This window comes from Manacus candei, unplaced genomic scaffold, assembly GCF_025592945.1.
Source record: "Manacus candei isolate 608988 ecotype Guabito, Panama unplaced genomic scaffold, ASM2559294v1 h1tg000015l, whole genome shotgun sequence".
In the NCBI taxonomy this organism is placed as follows: domain Eukaryota; kingdom Metazoa; phylum Chordata; class Aves; order Passeriformes; family Pipridae; genus Manacus; species Manacus candei.
In genome coordinates this window covers 13,275,571-13,294,134 of record NW_026138063.1, presented here as the reverse complement: position 1 = coordinate 13,294,134, position 18,564 = coordinate 13,275,571, and the positions used below count along the sequence as shown (strand labels likewise).

Below are 18,564 nucleotides of genomic sequence, written 5' to 3'. Positions count from 1 at the left end.
CATGGGGGTTTTTGCACAAGCAAAAGTCTTTCAATTGGCTTACCTGTTTCAAATGCAATCTTTTTCTCCCTTTCCAGGCAGAAGGTGTTTCGTGTGATTCCACGGAATGATGAGCAGGTGGAAATCCTCAATTCCCTTGCCAGCATCATGCAGGTGAAGAACCTGGGGAAGTGGTTATATTGTAGTTGAAAAAAACATTTCTTCTTTCGCTCAACTATCATTTATCTTTTTTCAAAAAATCATATTACTGAATTAAAGACCTAATCTTGATTCAGTTCAAGTCAGCTGAGTGTTTCTTCAGAAGGAATAGGACAAGGTGATAAATCTAAAGCTATACAAATACATTTCAATACCTTCCTAGAAAGTCTGGTTGACCCAGTCTGAATATCAAATAATAAATAAATAAATAAATCTTAAATTTCTTATTCAGTGTGGGGTGGTTTCAAGAATGTATAAGATAAATCATGGAAATTCCAACTTCCAGAACTTTTACCATTACAGGCAAAACATTTTGTTCATGTAAAGAGTATAGAAATTCATACTCCCAACAAATCGAACTTTTCTTTGGCCTCTAGTCTCTCAAGTCATTTTTCCTCTTCTGGCTTTCCTTTAAAGCTTCCTTTCTCTCCAAGCTGCATGTTTCTCACTGACCTTGATGTAGATATATGATGACACGGTGACATGATGAAAAACAATAAAGACAGAAAATGTGTTTTCAATATTTCTCTTCAGCTTTGATGTTGTAAAATAGCTGTTGGTGAAAAAGACACCATTATCTGTAGGATGAAAGGATGGTATTTTTAATGAAGTACAGATGTGGAGAACTATCAGCAACAGGCTAGTATAGCATGCTGGAACAGTATTCTGAAGAAGAACAAACTATTAGAATGGTGCTGCCAATATTAAGAAAATTAATACGTACCATGTTTGCTTTTAAGTGTGTAGAATAAAGGAATTGTTTGTTTTCTTTTCCTTTTAAGCAAAGATCCCTGAAATACCATTGTTATACAAAGCAATCAGTCAGGAATGATGTAATCCTGAATTCTGGAACAATCACCTTACTTGATGACACATAATTCATGAATAACTAGTGCAAATTCTTTTACACTTCCAGTTAAAATTTAGGTTGATACTTCTGGCAAGCAAGGTCTGATCAGTGTAACAGGATAGGAATGAAATTCAGTATATTAATCACAATCAACATCACCATCACACATAAATCAACCTAAAAATCACAGCCAGATGTATATATTTATTTGCTTACGTATTCTTTGCCCTTCTTTCAGGTTGACTTTTGGCAGCCAGACTCTGTCACTCTGGTAAGGCCAAAAATGCAAGTTGATTTCCGAGTTGGAGCTGAGAATGCTTTTGAGGTTGAAGAACTTTTGAAGGAAAGTGGAGTGGAGTATCGGTAAGTTTGTTCTCACTACTGTACTTTGAATGGAAGAGGACTAAATCTGGGGAGAATGTGTTTGAGCTTTTCATACTAGTCAACTGATCTTCCTGTCATGAACTCTGTCCCTCCTGTGGGTGCCTCTATTGGGTTCAGCTTTCCTATGACAGTTCAAATGGACTGTAACTACTCTCTGTTGAAGGGATGAGGTGAAATGTTGACAGAGGCAAGATACAGAAAGCAAAGATGCACTACCAGAAATTTTCCTGAGGTGAAATCTTATTGCAGTACAGTGTGGAGGGGACAAGAAAGATTTCCCACTAAAGACACTAAAGAGGTCTAGAAAGAGCCAGAAAGCACATCAGATGAGTTTGCATGACACTAACAGGGAACTGAAGCCAGAAAATGGTGAGTCCCAAGGATCACCATGAGCAGCTCCCCACTGAGTTCTCTAAGTTCCAGAACAACAGCCAGAGGGCCAGAAAACCCCAAGAGGTGACAAAGAGAAGACAGTTGCCAGGTGAAAGGCCAAGCGAGCAGAGAGAACAAATTCCTGGGACAGTCTTGGGCTTTCTCAAGTCACACAGAAGATCCACAGCAAGGATTTCTCCAAAGAGAGAGCTTTTAGTTGTGTATTTACTTAGAAGTAAAAAAGCTCTGAGCTGACCGAATACAACTGCAGCGTAAGTGGAGGGAACAGGGCAAATGGCACATTACACATCACTGAGAACAGAAACATTGTAGTGAGCAGCACTAAGGGAAGAATAAGGAGAATAAGCAGTTGCCTGGTCCTGCTCTTTAGTTCATATCTCTCAGTCACTACATAAGCATTAACTGAGGAAGAGAAACTGACTTTCAGCTGGAGTGGAGCGGGGTTGTTCTGTCTTCCTTTCTCCTTTCGCTCCACCTGAGCATTGCAAATTGGCTCTGCCCAGCCTCATTATCAGGCTTTTTTGATGTCTAAAGGATAATCTGTCAACATTATGTACTCAAACAGTGAAAGTCAGTATTATTTGATCAAATTTTTATTATCTCATTTAGCTGAGTGTAGAATTTTTGTCTCTCAGCCCCATTGTTGTTGCTACTAGACCAAACTCCTTCATAGGACACCACACAGTTCTTATGAAACATAACTATTATGATCTGCTAAATCCAAAGGTAACCCATCCTAAATTTACTGGCCACATGTTAATCATGGCTAATTTGGATGCTACTATGGGAACAGAATCTAAAACCACTCTGGAATAAAACATTTTCAATAGTGCCACAGTGCACATACAGCACAGGAATCCAGTTTTAGTGAAATTTCCTCTTTAGCAATGGAGGAGTAACTCTACATGTATTAGCTTTGCTATAATATTAATGAACTTCCTCAGGTCCATGCACAAATCTTTTGATTGCAACAAAGGCCGTAAGGTCTGGAAGCCGTCCCTGGCAAACTTGAGTGGGTTGTCCTTGTGACAACCCAAGATGTTATAATTCTTTTGAAGTGCAGCTGCAGTGCCATGACATGTCAATGTAGTCGTTTGCACTGTTTGTTCTGAAGGCTGGTGATGCCTCACAAACTGGCCTCCTTTTCTTCTATCCAAGCCACAAATGATCAAGGACGTATCCTGGATGAGTGAGATTTGTAAATGTGTTAAAACAGGCACTGGGAAAACAAGAGGACTTCATTTTTTGATGGCCAAGGTTGAAATATAAGCAAAAGGTTCTCAAGAGTATGCACAATGATGATCTGTGCCTTTGTGTCAGCCCTAGGGAAAGGTGAACAGGAGAGATCCAACCAATCCTGTTGTGATGCTGTGGTTTTCTTGCTATTGTGTGTTCTGTTTAATAGCCCACCTCACATACAATAAAGTAGCTTAGAGGATGGACAATGCCACCTGCAACAGAGCTGTCAAACCACAGCTAAACTTAGGAAGCTTGGTTTGACAGAGAGTTTCATCACGCAAAACATGGGTTTCCACATGGGATTGAAACATTGCTGCAGTCTAACTCTCCTCCAATGCCAAAAGTTCAAGAGAGGGCCCTTTTCCTATTGAGGCAGAGGCACCTGGTAACATGAGATCAGCCCAGAGCTCATTTTATAGACAAACTCTATCTTAGCATTGCCATTTTTCTTAAGCCAAACTTGCCACCCTGGAGTTTTGTTAGTATGGGAGTAAGCAGGCAGGTGTTAACTGGGAGAAGCCCATTGCTCCCTGATCATTCTGGTGGCAAGGTTGAGGCGGGAAGTGGGTTGAAACTTGAACCTGATATATCTTATTTTCTCCCTGCCCACCTTTCACTTCACAATCCATGCGGCCTTCATTCCAAGAACACCTTAAAATGTCTTACTTTCCTGCTAGATTGTTGTATGTTTCTCTTTACACTTGTCATGGTGCCTTATTGCAGAGTTATGATTGACAACCTGCAGGCTGCGCTGGACGCCCAGTTTGACAGCAAATCTCGTGCCACCGGCCACAGCTATGAAAAGTACAACAACTGGGACACGGTACAGTCTAGAATTTTAACTCATTGTCAGCTTGGTACCTTGGCCTCTGTAGTCAAAGTGGCTTTTGTGTGCTTCCTGCCTTCTTCCCTTTTCCTCTTCTGCTCCATCAGTTGGTATGATAATGCCTCCAAACTCTCTTTCCTCTTCTCCTTTATTGCTCATTACTGAGCTAGTTTGTGCAACCCATCCTCCTACACTTATTTCCTCTGCTTCTGCTCCTAGTGTTGCAAAGAACCTCTGGCAGAAATCCAATGACCAGGCTGAGATGCTTCACGACTAATTTCCTCTTTCCTTTTCACTACTTCTCCCATCTCCTCTGCCAAACAACTTGATTCCATTCCCTGCCCCAGTTCTAGGCCTTCATCTCACAGCATAAGTTCTCCTCTGCTTCCTCCTTTTTTCACAGTCATGCTCATTTTTCCTGACCTGTAATCTCGGCCATGTCACTTTTCACATCTGTGCAGTGGCTCCTTGGAAATCTACAAATTCTGTTAAGTATTAGGCCACATTAGATGCTCAGAAGGACTGTCCTGGCTTGAAGTCCGTAAATTAATTAGTCTGGACCTGAGGAACAGAGACTCAATAAATTTAACCTCTTTATTACACAGATAGCTGCTTGGACTGCTGATATTGCTGCTCAGAACCCAGACCTCGTCTCTCGTAGTGTAATTGGGAACACATATGAAGGACGGCCAATGTACCTTCTCAAAGTAAGTGCTTTGATTTCTTCATGCCAGACTTTTCCCTTATTAACCTCTGCGAGTTTATGATGTCTATTAAAACACCAATGGTGCTAACATAATACTGGATATTTTGCAGAAAATCTAATATATTTTGTTTATTACTACTATGATTTTTTCTTTTTTTTTTTTTTTTTTAAGGCACATAATGAATTATTAGAAGTTCAGACTTATAAATTCAATCACACTCCTGAGAGCTATTTGAATGATTATCTACCTTTATGTTCTCTCCATCTGTTGTTTGTAAACCCACTTAGGCTAAAAGGATCTAGAAATGTCAGTCTCTAGCAACTGGAAACATATTTGTTTGTATCTTTGTCATATATAATTTTGAGCTGGTTTTGACTGGGGTAGAGTTATCTTTCTTCTCAGTAGCTGGTATGGGGCTGTTTTGGATTTGTGCTGATTTGGAAACAGTGTTGATAGTTCAGAGATGTTTTAGTTATGATTGAGCAGTGATTACACAGAGCCAAAGCCTTTTCTGCTTCTCACATCACCCCACTAGTGAAGGGGCTGGGGGTGCACAAAATCTGGGAGGGGAAACAGCCAGGACAGGTGACTCCAAATGACCCAAGAGACATCCCATGGATGGGATCATATGGCATCATGCTCAGCAATAAACTAGGGAGAGAGTGGATCAGGGCCACTGCATGAGGACTGACTGGCCAATTGTTTTCATTTACATCACTTTTCTTTCTTGGGGTTTATTTCTCTTTGTTATTTTCCTCCTTCCAATATTATTATTATTATTATTATTATTATTATTATTATTATTATTATTATTACTATTATTACTATTATTACTATTATTACTATTATTATTATTTCAATTATTAAACTGTTCTTATCTCAGCCCACAAGTTTTCTGTGAGTGAGCTGCTGAGTAGTACTTAGTTGTCAGCTGGGGTTAAACCACAACAATTTTTTTCATAACATTTACAAATTAGTAAGACAATTACTTAAATAAAGGTGAAAGGATAAAGAGTACTTGCCCAAAAATTCATAAGCAATTACAATAACATATCATTCAAACAGACAAGATCAATTTTTAGAAACACCAAAGAAATAAATCAACAGTGCAGAATAATCAAATAATCTGAGGGAAGGTTATCTACATTAATAAGAATGAAATTATTAAGAGTATTGTTCTAGCTTGAATATCACAGTCAGCTACATCTGGGAGAACCTCACAGATTTCCATTTAAACAAGGAATTCTGTATTTGTATAGTTTGACTTCTTAGGTCAGCAAGCTGACTGACTTGTTCTGCATACAATTTATTTTGGTCAAGACTCGGGGTTTTTTTGTTGTTTTTTTTCCTAGGTGGGAAAAAGTGGTCCAAATAAGAAAGCCATCTTTATAGATTGTGGTTTCCATGCAAGAGAGTGGATCAGCCCTGCTTTCTGCCAGTGGTTTGTGAAAGAGGTCAGTAAGCGTAATGATGAAAAAATATTTTACAAAATGTAACTATGTTTAAGAAAATCTTAAGTGAGCAGCAAGAGCTGAGGTCACTGCAGATTGCCTTTTTACCTCCAAATACCTGCGTGCATATCCCTCCTCTCACCTCAGATGGTTAAGGTGTAACTACTGAAACCAGATCTTAGTGTTTGAACCTGTAATCTTTCAACAGTGTAAGACAACCTCAAACGTGTAAGAGGTACTAACAACTACAAGGGCTACTCACACAGTTTGTAAATTCTTTTTTTCATCTGTAGCCAGAGAAAGGTGAGAGAAAAGCAAACAAGTCTGCTAACACTATAAAAATACGTTCTGTACACAGTCATAAAAGAAATAAGGAAATTCAAGGGCACATCAGAGGGCATCTGAATGCACTTCAGAACAGCTGACTTCTGATAGTGTCTGGTGCTGTATTCCTCACAACCAGCTTTACTCAGTAAGGAGAGAGGGTGGAAACCTACCCTCAGGTCAGCACAGGGGGTACTGACAAAATGCACCCAAGAGAGGAGGAAGAGTATATATGAAGCTCCATAAACTCCATGAAGAGGGAATTGCATATACATCCCTTTGAGCTGCCACTTCAAATTATGCAGAATGTTTTCTAAAATATGAAAGCATATTCAGGAAAGCGGTGCACAGGTAAAATTATCTTCACTTCAGTCTGGAATACTTGATACTTCAGGCCTTGAATTAAACAATTTTATCTCCTTTATCTTTTCATTCTCCTCACCACCAATATAAAGCAGGTGGGAGTTATATGCTACACAGAGAAGAGTTATATTACACCTCAGTTGGGGGAGATCAATCTATTTAGCAGAACAACTTACTGATTGAATCTCAAATTTTGTAAGAATTTCTGCTTGAAGATTTAAAGAAGCAAACATACAAACACAAACCAGAAGCAGTAGCTGGAATTTAAAACCCAAGTGAAGGAAAGCCAAACTACATGAGCAAGCCATGCTGGCAGAGGCACTGGTGGCCAGTATAATCTCAGAGTTATCAGACAGGCATGCGGTTTGTGTAGGGAGCAGTGGAAATTGGAAGTGACATTTCAGTGGAGTCAATGGGAATGTGATTTCATTAGAGCCTAATAAGGCTGCAGACAGTATGTGCTACCATTTCTCTCTCAGCAATTCACGTCACTGCAGCTGTCATTTTCACTGTCTGGTCACTTAATTCATGGGGGTACCTGACACCAGCAGCAGCTGTGCTCAGTGGGCCCAAGTGTGGATAGGCAGAAGTGCTTCAAAAGCCCTGAGCATCATCAGTGGTTCACCTGGGATTGCTTCTAGACATAAAAGTGAAAAAAGCCATAGAGAAAAACATGAGCAAGGTGGATTGTTATATGTATCTCGAAAAAACCCCACCCAAACAACAAAAGAAAAGCATAAAATAAAACAAAACACAGGAAAAGCAATTTCAAGTGATCTGAAACTGCTTTTCTAGATTCTACATCCCACCCTCCCACTTGCTAGTTACAGGACAAAAAATGCCTTTCTCCATTGCATAGTTCCCTGTGTTGTCCTTCATGTCTGTGTAAACAGAACACGGGTGCAACACGCTTAGAGCAAATTTCTGTGATCACTGTATGCACCGTCAGTGAATCTGTGAACAAGAATACAGAGTCCCAGGCCATGAACAATCAGGATGTACAGGTTTTAGGGCAGGAATTCTTGTGTTCGTTATTCAATGTATGTGTCTGGAAAAGTCCAGGGAAAAATCTGCCTCCCTAGGAGTATATGCATCCACAGTATTACGACTGGAAATGTCTTAGGATGTTATTTGGAAATATTCTCTATAGTTCTGATAGTTGATGAAATTTCTCTGCACAACAGATATAAAAAATGGTAATAATGATTTTTCCTTCTCACATAAATTCAACTCAAACATTTAAGGTGACAGGATGTAGGGATAACATATGGACAGGAACTTTGCTCTGTCTGTAATCAAGAAGCTAGTAGATGGAAATCTCTTTCCAGTGATTTATTATCCTGTTCAAATTCAAAATTGCTTCACCATACAATTTATCTACCAGTATGAGATGAGTTTCTAACAGCAGTGTGGTTTGAGTCGGTGTAAATCCTCTAAGTACATGTAGTAACATAGAGGTGCCATCTCACATGCTGGAGTGACCTGGATAACTTTGCCTACCACATTCATTAATTCCTGATGCAGACCCAGGCCTTTATATATAAACAGGAGATACAGATTTATGAAGACATCATCAGCTTTTTCTACTTTTCTCCAAATAGGGTGTTGAGACCTATGGTAAAGATACTGTTATGACTACACTTCTGGACAACTTGGACTTCTATGTTTTGCCTGTTGTTAACATTGATGGTTATGTTTACACTTGGACAAATGTAAGTACGTTCTTTTTTTTTCAGTGTTGTTGGAAAATCAACTGTTAGAACTCACTCTTAGTTTTCATCTTTTATTCTATTTCAGAACCGCATGTGGAGAAAGACTCGCTCTAAAAATGCCAATAGCTTTTGCTATGGTACAGATCCCAACAGGAATTTTAATGCTGGCTGGTGCAGTAAGTATCTCCTAACAAGAGCTGTAAGAGATTATACAGAAGTGCAACAGCCAATATACTTAATTATGGGTTTCCCCTATCTGATGGTTGGTCCAGCTCTAGCTTGGGTGAAGACCTCCAGTGTAGCATTGTGCAGTAGCTTGTGTTCAATTTTTGGAGCGGTTTTGGGCAAAAAAAACCCAGACTTTGGCTACTAGCATCATCAGTATGGCTACTTCTGTGAACATACTTACGCATATGCACACACATATATACTTACACACATGTATACAAATACATACATGTACACATACATTGCTATGAGTTCAGAACAGAAACCAGAAGAGCTTTCTTTCATGGAGAGGGGTCTCTTCTGAATGGTTTCCACTTGTCCGTTTCTTTAAAGTACCTTAGAAATGGAGGAGATATGCAAGGAGAGAACTGCTAAGTACTGAAGCAAATCAATATCCCAAATCGCTTCCATAATATAGGGCTTTACATCAATACTCATGCTCTTCCAACTATGCACACTCTACAGGGCATATTTATGCAATGCTATGACACGTTTCCCAGTGTCTTAACTAGGCCATGAAATATTCCCTCCTCTGATACAACACGTGTGTCAGATGGATTTCCAAGGCTTATCTACTAAAGTGGTGTTACATGACTCTCCTAACAAGCAACTTGTTCATTAAATGCTCACTAAAATCACCTTTCTTCTCAGCTACTGGGGCCTCAAGTAGTCCTTGTGCTGACACTTACTGTGGCTCTGCACCTGAGTCTGAAAAGGAGACCAAGGCTTTGGCTGATTTTATTCGTGAACATCTTTCTACAATCAAGGCATACTTGACGATTCACTCCTATTCCCAGCTGCTACTGTTTCCTTATTCATATACTTACTCACTGCCATCGGATTACCAGGAACTGGTAAGTCTCTTTGTCATTTTGACTTAAGGAAAAGAATAAGTAAAAATCATCACTTGCTATTTCAGGTCCATTTAACTTCAAGCAGTTTCTTTAACATCTGGAAAGAATCTGTACTGCCAGTTTTTGAAAATGTTTTAGTCTTTCTCAGCAAGAACAAGGGAAACCATGATGGCACAGGATAAACTTAAGGGCCTTATTTAATTCCCACATACACAATGAATTTTCCACAAGGTCAGTTTTGTCTTCCAGTCACGCTGTACACAAATCCACTCTGCCGTGCATCTTCCTGACTCCAGGGGTTGCTGTGTATGTAGCTTTAATATATGACATAGAAATATTATGCCCTGTAAGCCAAGGTAGCAGCTTGATAGATTGTAATAACTATGAAATGCTTCAACTGGTACCATCAACAGCAGGCAAGGATCTCTGTCTTCCTACTGAACCTTAGTTCTCACTGAAGTAAAATGGTAAACTACTGGTAAAGGTTCAGGACAATGAGGCAGCTCTTGTCAAAAATATAATTGAAAACAGTTAGATACAAAACAGGTAAAATGTTTCAGTTCTGAGGCCTTTTTCAAGAGGCCTGGATTCAAACACACATTTTATTTGAGAGAGGAGAGGATGAATGTGGGGTTTTTTTAAAGGGCAATGCCTCTTTTATTGATCCTAGAGAAAGGCCACACCCCAATTCCATTTAAGTAAGATAACAAAAGTCTGGAATATATATTTTCTTTATCCTTAAAAACAGATAGAGGGTTTAGAACTATTAAATGTGTATAAAAGCTGCAAACATTTTATCATGGCTAGGCATAAACAACCATGAATAATAAAATGACTTCACTTCTCTGGCATATTAGCAATTAGAAGCTGTTGGCAGGGAAAACAACACAGCAAGACAAAACAAACACATTTTGATTCCCCCTCTTTCCAGTATGATGCCAAAAGTCCAAGGCAACAACACTGTGTGTTGCTTTGCTGTGCAGGTTTGACAGATTTATGACTACTCCCAAATAGATGTCTTGATTCTGAAGCACAAATACAAACTGGGGCCAAGAGTGAAGTTTCTTGTTAGATTTTTTACAGCCTAAAAGAAAAGATAAAGATTTTGGTTTCTTAATTAATATTCCAGGAATTTTTTAATCAGAATTATTCCAGGGAACTATAGTAATTTCTTGTCTTCAGTTTTTACAAAAGCTTCGTATTTCACATGTTGCAGTTTAGTCTAAAGTAATAAAACAGCACTAAACCCTTGAAGCTGCTTTGTTGTCAAGATCACAAAGTTCCCATTTATTAAAAATTTGCATGGCATTCTGCCCCCATTTGTTGAATCAAGAGCAAATGTGATGAAACATAACTAAAAGTACAGTGTGTTTCTCACAGTATTAAATGGAAAAGGCTTACCCTGACAGCTCATTATTAAAACAATCCTTACCAATGAGAAAGAACCTGTGTGTTTTGCTAGGTTTTAACACTTTTATTAAATTAAAGTTTTAGATTGTCAGTGTTCTAGTCTAATACACAGTAAAATTTAATGAATCACCTATACTGAAGTGCTACAATTTTCATCATTTAAAACTCCCCTTTCCTGCCATAGAAGACAATTCTGCTATTACCACAGAGCACAAAATATAAATAGCTCAGGAATGCAGGCCATATATCCCTCTTCAACCATTTGATTTCGCTTTGTATATTAGTCTTTCCAACAGCCCTTTATCCTATATTTTAAATTGGTCACATTGATCCCAGAGGGAGTTCCATTATTTTCCACTACAAAGCAACCACAAATCTCACCACCATGACAAGGTGACCTTATGAGTGTTTTTCACATCTTAATTAAGGGAAATTATTTCCCCTACTGGTGATCCCAACAGAAAGACAGCAGGATCCTAGAGGTGTTTAACTTGTGCAGTATCCGATTTTAACAAGGGAAGACTTCTTGCCAAAAGTCATTTTGGAGAATGAGATCAGAGTATCACCCAATCAACATGGCCTGTAGTTGGGATAATTAAACAGAAAGGGCCTTATGCACTCCAACGTCAGTGAATTAAACAGAAAAACTGACTTCTACAGGCTCTGGGTCAGGTTCAAAAGTGCAGCTTTTCAGGTTAGTTCAAATAACTAAGACAGATTCATTTAAGCTGTGACTAAGGAAATTTAAAATTTTCAGTCAAGAATTGTACTTGCTTGAGATGAGACAGCTCCAAAAAGAGGTATCATTTTATATGTAAATTGCTGTGTTCCATGTCTAAAAGTCCTGTTTAGATTTAGAATTTAGAGAAATGCTGAAGAATGAGAATCTTAACTTTTAATAGATATTGTTTGGGCAAATAAAATAATCATAAATCATTTTGTAAATGAAGAAGCAAAATTTATAGTGCCATTATCTTATCTCAGATGTTATTTTTACTCTGACAGATCTAATAAATTAAAGGAAATATCATTACAATTTCTTATCTCTTTCAGTGAGCAACTGGACATGTGTTTAAACAAAACCTCGCATGTCTGCTTATCATTAACAACATTTTGTTCCATTGTATTTAACTAAAGGTAGCATAATACCATGGGGCTTATGTTGCATTCCAGTGGCTGAGATATAGAAGGGTGCAAAAATTGAGTAATTTGAGATTGAATACACTAAGTCTGCAGAAGAGAAAGGTCCAGAGAATGCCTGTGCCTGCCTTTCCTGTAGGGGAACTGAACAGCATGTCCTTGGGGCTCAAAGGACTTTTTCTGTTCACAGCCTCAAGAAATCACTAGAAGGCTTAAAACTGTTTTGGTTTCTCAGGTAGAACAGGGCACTTGGAGAACCCCGTTGTGTTCCTCTGCCTTGCTACAGCAAATCACAACACCTCAGAGTTACTGTGACTTACTGAGAGCTGAGCATTAGAACTATCCCTCAACCATGCCAGACCTTGGGGTGTAAAACATGATGAAAGTCATGTAGGCCCCTTCCTTCCCATGACTTCCCACTCTTCCCCTTAGATGCAAGAGGATCTCTGAGGTTCTCAATCCCACAGCTCACAAGGATTTTCCCAAAACTTTTCTCCTTTTATTCAGGATTGTTTTTTTTATCCCCCCAACCCCAGTGTTGCACAAAACTTTCACTGTTATCCAAACAGTACTTAAACAACAAAAATAAAAACACCCAAGATAGGAAAAATCTAGGTCAGGAATTTCTTAGAAGTTACACAATATTCTTGTGACGACACCCTGAAAGAAATATGTCCTCCTTTTGGTAAATCACATTTTGTCTGCTTCATAATCCTCTTGGCTCATTCTTTACTATACCCTGGAGTATTACCCTGAACACTTGAATCCCTCTCCTAGAGAGAAGTATTAGCTTTTAACAATTAAAAAACATGCTTGGCAAAAGCAGTATCTCTCCACACTCCAAAAAGATTATTTTCATCTTTATTTTGCTATTCACATTTTTGTCCTCTTGCAATAAAGAACTCTGTATTTAATCACACATTTCATAAACAGTTTAGCCCATATTTTTTAATCAGTTCCTATTCTGGCCTTAGCTTCCCATTAGGTCACCCTATGCTCTCCTCATTTTCAGACAAATCTAGCTTTATCAATTTGTTTGCATTTGAATTGGCTCTGAACTATGGTTTGAGAGAGCAGAGGAACGTGCATCGTGCTCTTCCTTCCTTTTCAGGTTCAATTCCATCTCTCAGTTTAACAAACTCAGCACCAAACACATGTCTGCAGCCAGCTCATACTCATTGTCAGATTAATGTACATGTGTTGTTCATGGGCAGCAGAATATTACCTTCACTTACAACCCAAGATTTCAGCTTGTATTACCTGAATGCATACTGACCCCATTGGTTGCTCTTTCAACTCACCAAATTTCACCTTCCATATTGGGTTGGTCTAGCATCTAATTTCCTCTTGAATGTTTAAATAGGATGTATTAGAAAGTGGAGATATGCCTAGTCTGTGCAGCCTGCAAGAGTGAATTTCAAATATACTGCATGACATTGCAAATATCAGTCAGACTATTTAACCTAATGCCTGGTTGTGAAGTCCTGAATATATTTAAGATATATGAAGACCTGTGGGTAAGGATTTTTGAACAGCAAAAATCCTACTACCTAAGAGACTCAGACATGCCAATGAGGAGTTGCAACCTCTGCTGCTGCTGCATCTGTGCTATTGCACAGATTGTATTATTGTGATTGTTACACCTAAATATTGTTAAAGTCAACTGAGAAGCAAATAAACAGGAAAATGGGCAGCAAAGCAATATTTGAAATTGGCTACACAGCTCCTCTATCGAGTTTGCCACGATAGAACTGTTCTGTACTGGCAGTTTTACAGTTTTGAAAAGGATGTTTCTAGTAGCAGCCTTTTCCAGATAAGTTCATGTGTGAGTCTGGCTGACAGGCAAGAGTCTCCAACATGTGTAGGGCACATACACCTTAACTCAGTCACATTGGAAACCCTCTCACCAGGAACTGATTTCTTAAACACTCTGAGAAACTGTCACAGAGAAATAGGCTTGTAAGCTAAACAGAATAATCCTACTGAAGTCCTCACTGGCTGGATTCCCTGAGCTCTTGGAGCACATGCTTAACCAGGAGCAACAACAGAATAGTGAACTAAATTACACATCATCGTGGACTCTTGAGGAGGGAGTCTGTTTTTATTGGCAAAACAAGAAACTTCAGAAGTTTGGATTCACTTGGCTAAAGCTCACTTTGCAAATACCACATTTTCAGACTTTCATTACAAAGGAAGTTGAGGGTCACTTTACTTAACAAGTAAAGCACACAAGACCAAGGTGAAGTGAAATACAATTTTCCACCTCAGGAAAATCAATTTGCAATCCAGTGAGAGAAGAGAGCAGGAGGCCCAGTCAAGCAGTGAAAAGGCTTCTCCAGACCATTATCAGATTGTGAGGCAAAAGGAGTTGTCCACACAGCAGCTGCATAATCAGCATCCCTGGAGTGTTTCTAAATGGCCACAGTTTGCTGGCAAATCCAGTCTGATGATACAAGAGTAAAATGAGGGAGATGCTCCCATAAAAATTACCTATTAACACACAGAAGATACTTAGCCTGATAATTTATCTTGTTAGTTCAAAACTCCAGATGTGGTGAGAAAGAGAGGCCAGTACCATACCTTTCATTAAAAGCTAATAACTGTAAAAATACGTTTAAAGGCTGTTAATTAGCTAAGATAATGGCAACTAAGAACACAACTCTGCTGTCTCGCTGGCCCACGCACTCTGTACACAAGATCAAGCAGAATATTAGTAATTGCTGTGTAAACACAGATGGGTGATGAGGGAATAAAACGCCTTCTGCTGAAATGACCAGCTCTGCAAGCTCAGCTGTGAGTCAGAAGCTGAAAAGCCATTTCTGTCCCAGCTACAAGGTATTACTCTGGAGTTAAATCTTGGACTTCAGGGCACCACTTGTTTCTCTGCTACTATAATTCTCAGCAAAATGTTCCTTGCAAGAGAGGGATTCTTAATGGCATAAAACCCCAAGCAAACCACAACAATTCAGTTAAGCCCATTGTGCCAAAAGATGTAGAAAATCACTGAACAGCAAAGAGTACCCTCAGAGGTAAAAAAAGAAAACAATGTTTCTCTGTGCAGGTGTATTCTAAATAATTTACAGGCTTGAAAACCCAAACCACTTTTCAATCTTTAGGAAAATGTTGACTTTATTTATATACCCCTGCATAAATCTTCATACTATTTCCTTTTTATGGATTGCTTTGAGTAACTGAGCTATTTTACAAAAAAACAAACACAGTTTCCTCATATTTTGTATTTATACTCACAAGTATTTACTTAATAGTTATTATTCCTGCTGTTAGTTTTAAAATATTATTATTGTTATTATTATTATTATTATTATTATTATTATTATTATTATTATTATTATTATTATTATTATTATTATTAAGAGATGGTACTCTTCCTATAAAGTTGAAATTTTTTTTCTACCTTTAGGTTTTGAACTGTAAGTCTATTAGCAAAGCAAATGGTAGAGAGTCACTTAAAGGAAAAAAAAATACATCAAAACTTTGGATAAAGCTTCATTTCATGCTGAAGTCATAAATGCTCAGTCATGTTTTTCATTTAGAGAGGGTAACTAAAAATACCATCTCCATCTCCAACCTGAAGAGCTTGAGGAAGTTGTTTACAGGGATTCTAGGCTCTTAACAGCTGGAGATCTCAACTGCTCTTTTTACAAATCTCTCTTTTTACAACTTCCCGGCCAATAATAAAAAAATCCCTCAGGTAAAAAGATTTCCTGATATACTTTTTCAGGTATCTGTTCTGATATGATTTAAGGCCATCATTTGGCTGCTGAGTGAAAGGAATGCCCTGGGTGTAACAGCCCCAAAGAGCAGCTCTGCTGTTCTACTGTCCCTATCATGTGGCTTACTACAGAGAGAACAAATACTAATTACCAATGGGTCTGTAGGTACTATCAGACTGGCTTTCCAAATTTTATTTCCACTTTCCATATATTTGAAAAGAGAAAGAATCAGTTTATGTTTAAAAATTCATTTGCTTTTGAGAGAAGATTTGACTCAATCTCAGCTGCTGATTAAATGTGTATATTATAAACAACAGATGGTTGAAGAAAACATGGTATCACTAGCAGATAGTAGTCTCCAACCTCTACAATTCCCTGAACATGTGTTAAAAATTATTGTGGATTTTAGAAAATTCACTTGTGGAGGGATTAAAAAAAAAAACAAACGACAACCAACAACAAAAAAACCAACACTGGAGAGAGCTCAGCTACTCCAGTTCCTCTGAATCCAAGATTATGAAATGCAAAGCACCAACATTTTTCCTACAATTGCTTGTGTTTGTGCAATTGAGAGGCCAGAAACCAAACCTCACATTCAACTACAGACAGTGTTATAGGTGGAAGGACAAGCTTCAAGCACACTTTGGTCTGCCTTGTTTAAATATATTTCATGTGCTAAATGACCACAAATTCCTACAGCAAACTCCCATAATTCTAGAATTTTCAAAACCAAACATCTGGAAATGGGGAAACACTTGCAATTCTTCAAAAACACATTGTGATGCTGTTTTGTAGAAGCCTAGAAAGTTCTTTCAGTTAACTCAGATTTTCTAAACTCATTGTCCAATATGACTTTTTGAGTAATTCACAGGAACACTTGAGGCATAAGGATGAACAGAGAATATTTTACAATATATCTTCCACTGGGAAGTAAGCCAGAGTATAACCTACAGAGAAGGAAAGGGCTTGAGGAAATTCCTGGAATAGTAAACCATTCAGCTGTAAGCTATAAAGAAAGATATGGCAACCCATTGCTTATTCTTATACTGAACATCTGCTTTCAAAAATCATTCATATTTATCATCTGTTAGTAATAGTTTTCATGTTTTATTACCAACATGCTGTATAATGAAGAATTGGAAAAGCCACACATTCCAAAGAAAAGTCTGTAATTTTCTTAACGCAAACATACAAAGCTTCGTAGTACTATTGATGGGCCTGATCCAACCCTCACTGAAATCAGTGGGAGTTGAATGAGCCCCTCTGTGCACAGGAAATTAATTGAAATTAATGAGACTACATATGGTTCTAGGGTAATTTATGTCTTTTCTGGCTGTTAATATTTATAAGACTTTAATCTGCTTCCACTTGTGTCACTGTTCAACTTCTCTGACTGAGCTGACTCTACTCTGAATTTATTGTGGCATGAACAGAAGGAAAAGAAAGGCTACTGTATGTTCACAATTTACTGTATCAAGTTATGACTATTCTCTAAGATTCTCTTATTTCTAAATAAGATTCCTTATTTAGTTTTAACCTTGTAGAAGTTTCTTCTAAGTCTAGAAAATGCTGTTACCTATTATCCCCTTACCTGTACAAACTCGACTGGACTGTACAGCAGTTGCAGAGCACTAGAGCAATAAACATACAGCCTGGAATACACTCCATTAAAGCCTGAAGAACAATTTCTTTACTGATAAGCTCTTTCCACAACAACAGGACAAGCTGTGCCTTGTCAACTACTGACACCTACTCACATTGAGAGGCTAACAACAGTTTTCAAATGAAAACTTCTTCACCACGGCTTTTTAGTTTATTTAACAATACACTCAGAAAGCTTCTGAAAATCTGCATTTATCATTTTTCTTTTCCTACAGAATTCCATTGCTAGTGCTGCATCCAAACAGCTGGCCAGTTTGTACAATACTAAATACACATACGGTCCAGGAGCTGCAACAATTTGTAAGTACTGGCCTAAATATGCTAACAATCTATATTAAGTGTTACTAAGACTATAAAATGCAGTTTTATAGTGATTCTTGTTTCTCTTCCTAAATAGTCTATTGTACCAAACTACAGGAAAGGGAGGGTATTATTTGTCCAAAAGAAAAAGATGGAGCTGATATCCCAGATCTGCAGCTCTTTACTGCCTGTATGAACCTCAAAAAGCCACCCAGTGAGAGGCTTTTTGCTTCTGATACCAAACCTTTCTAAACACCCCCATGCAACCACACCATTCTCCTGTTCCTTAGACATTGCTCCTGTGGTCTTCTCACAACAGTGACAAGGAGGGAACAGTTTAGCTTGTTTACATTTGCTTCCACACATCAGCTGGAATGAAGCTCATAAATGGCCTAAAATCACAGAAGCTTTTCCATGAGCAGGATAAATCAATCTATTCACCAAATATATCTTTTTATCTGTCCTTTCTGCATTTCTGGTTACATGACTTGACTCCAAAGGATTTCACATTCCAATGCATAGCCACTCTTTCACAGTTAATCCTTCTTTCATTTCTTTACCAACAGACCCTGCTGCAGGGGGCTCTGACGACTGGGCTTACGATCAAGGTGTCAAGTACTCTTTCACTTTCGAGCTCCGAGACACCGGCAGATATGGTTTTCTTCTCCCTGAATCTCAGATAAAGCCAACCTGTGAAGAGACTTTACTTGCTGTTAAATATATTGCCAATTATGTCCTTGAGCACCTGTATTAGAATGGAGTTCTAAAAACTATTAAAGAAGGCTTTAT

The 18,564-nt window shown here is 38.3% G+C and overlaps 1 protein-coding gene and 1 long non-coding RNA gene across 2 annotated transcripts in view; one reads left to right on the top strand and one right to left on the bottom strand.

Annotated features, from left to right (window-relative positions):
* The window catches only part of LOC127468337 (uncharacterized), a 15,948-nt gene extending 14,658 nt beyond the window's left edge, over positions 1 to 1,290 (bottom strand). The window contains exon 1 of the long non-coding RNA XR_007903523.1: positions 44 to 1,290. This is a non-coding gene — a long non-coding RNA (uncharacterized LOC127468337). The remainder of the gene's footprint in view (positions 1 to 43) is intronic.
* CPB1 (carboxypeptidase B1) overlaps positions 1 to 18,564 on the top strand; it is an 18,753-nt gene extending 189 nt beyond the window's left edge. Inside the window, exons 2-11 of the mRNA XM_051781366.1 lie at positions 78 to 153; positions 1,287 to 1,411; positions 3,788 to 3,887; positions 4,496 to 4,597; positions 5,950 to 6,051; positions 8,337 to 8,447; positions 8,533 to 8,623; positions 9,327 to 9,529; positions 17,691 to 17,775; positions 18,342 to 18,564. Coding sequence (XP_051637326.1) covers positions 78 to 153; positions 1,287 to 1,411; positions 3,788 to 3,887; positions 4,496 to 4,597; positions 5,950 to 6,051; positions 8,337 to 8,447; positions 8,533 to 8,623; positions 9,327 to 9,529; positions 17,691 to 17,775; positions 18,342 to 18,529 — 1,183 coding nt within the window. The 3' untranslated portion in view covers positions 18,530 to 18,564. The remainder of the gene's footprint in view (positions 1 to 77; positions 154 to 1,286; positions 1,412 to 3,787; positions 3,888 to 4,495; positions 4,598 to 5,949; positions 6,052 to 8,336; positions 8,448 to 8,532; positions 8,624 to 9,326; positions 9,530 to 17,690; positions 17,776 to 18,341) is intronic.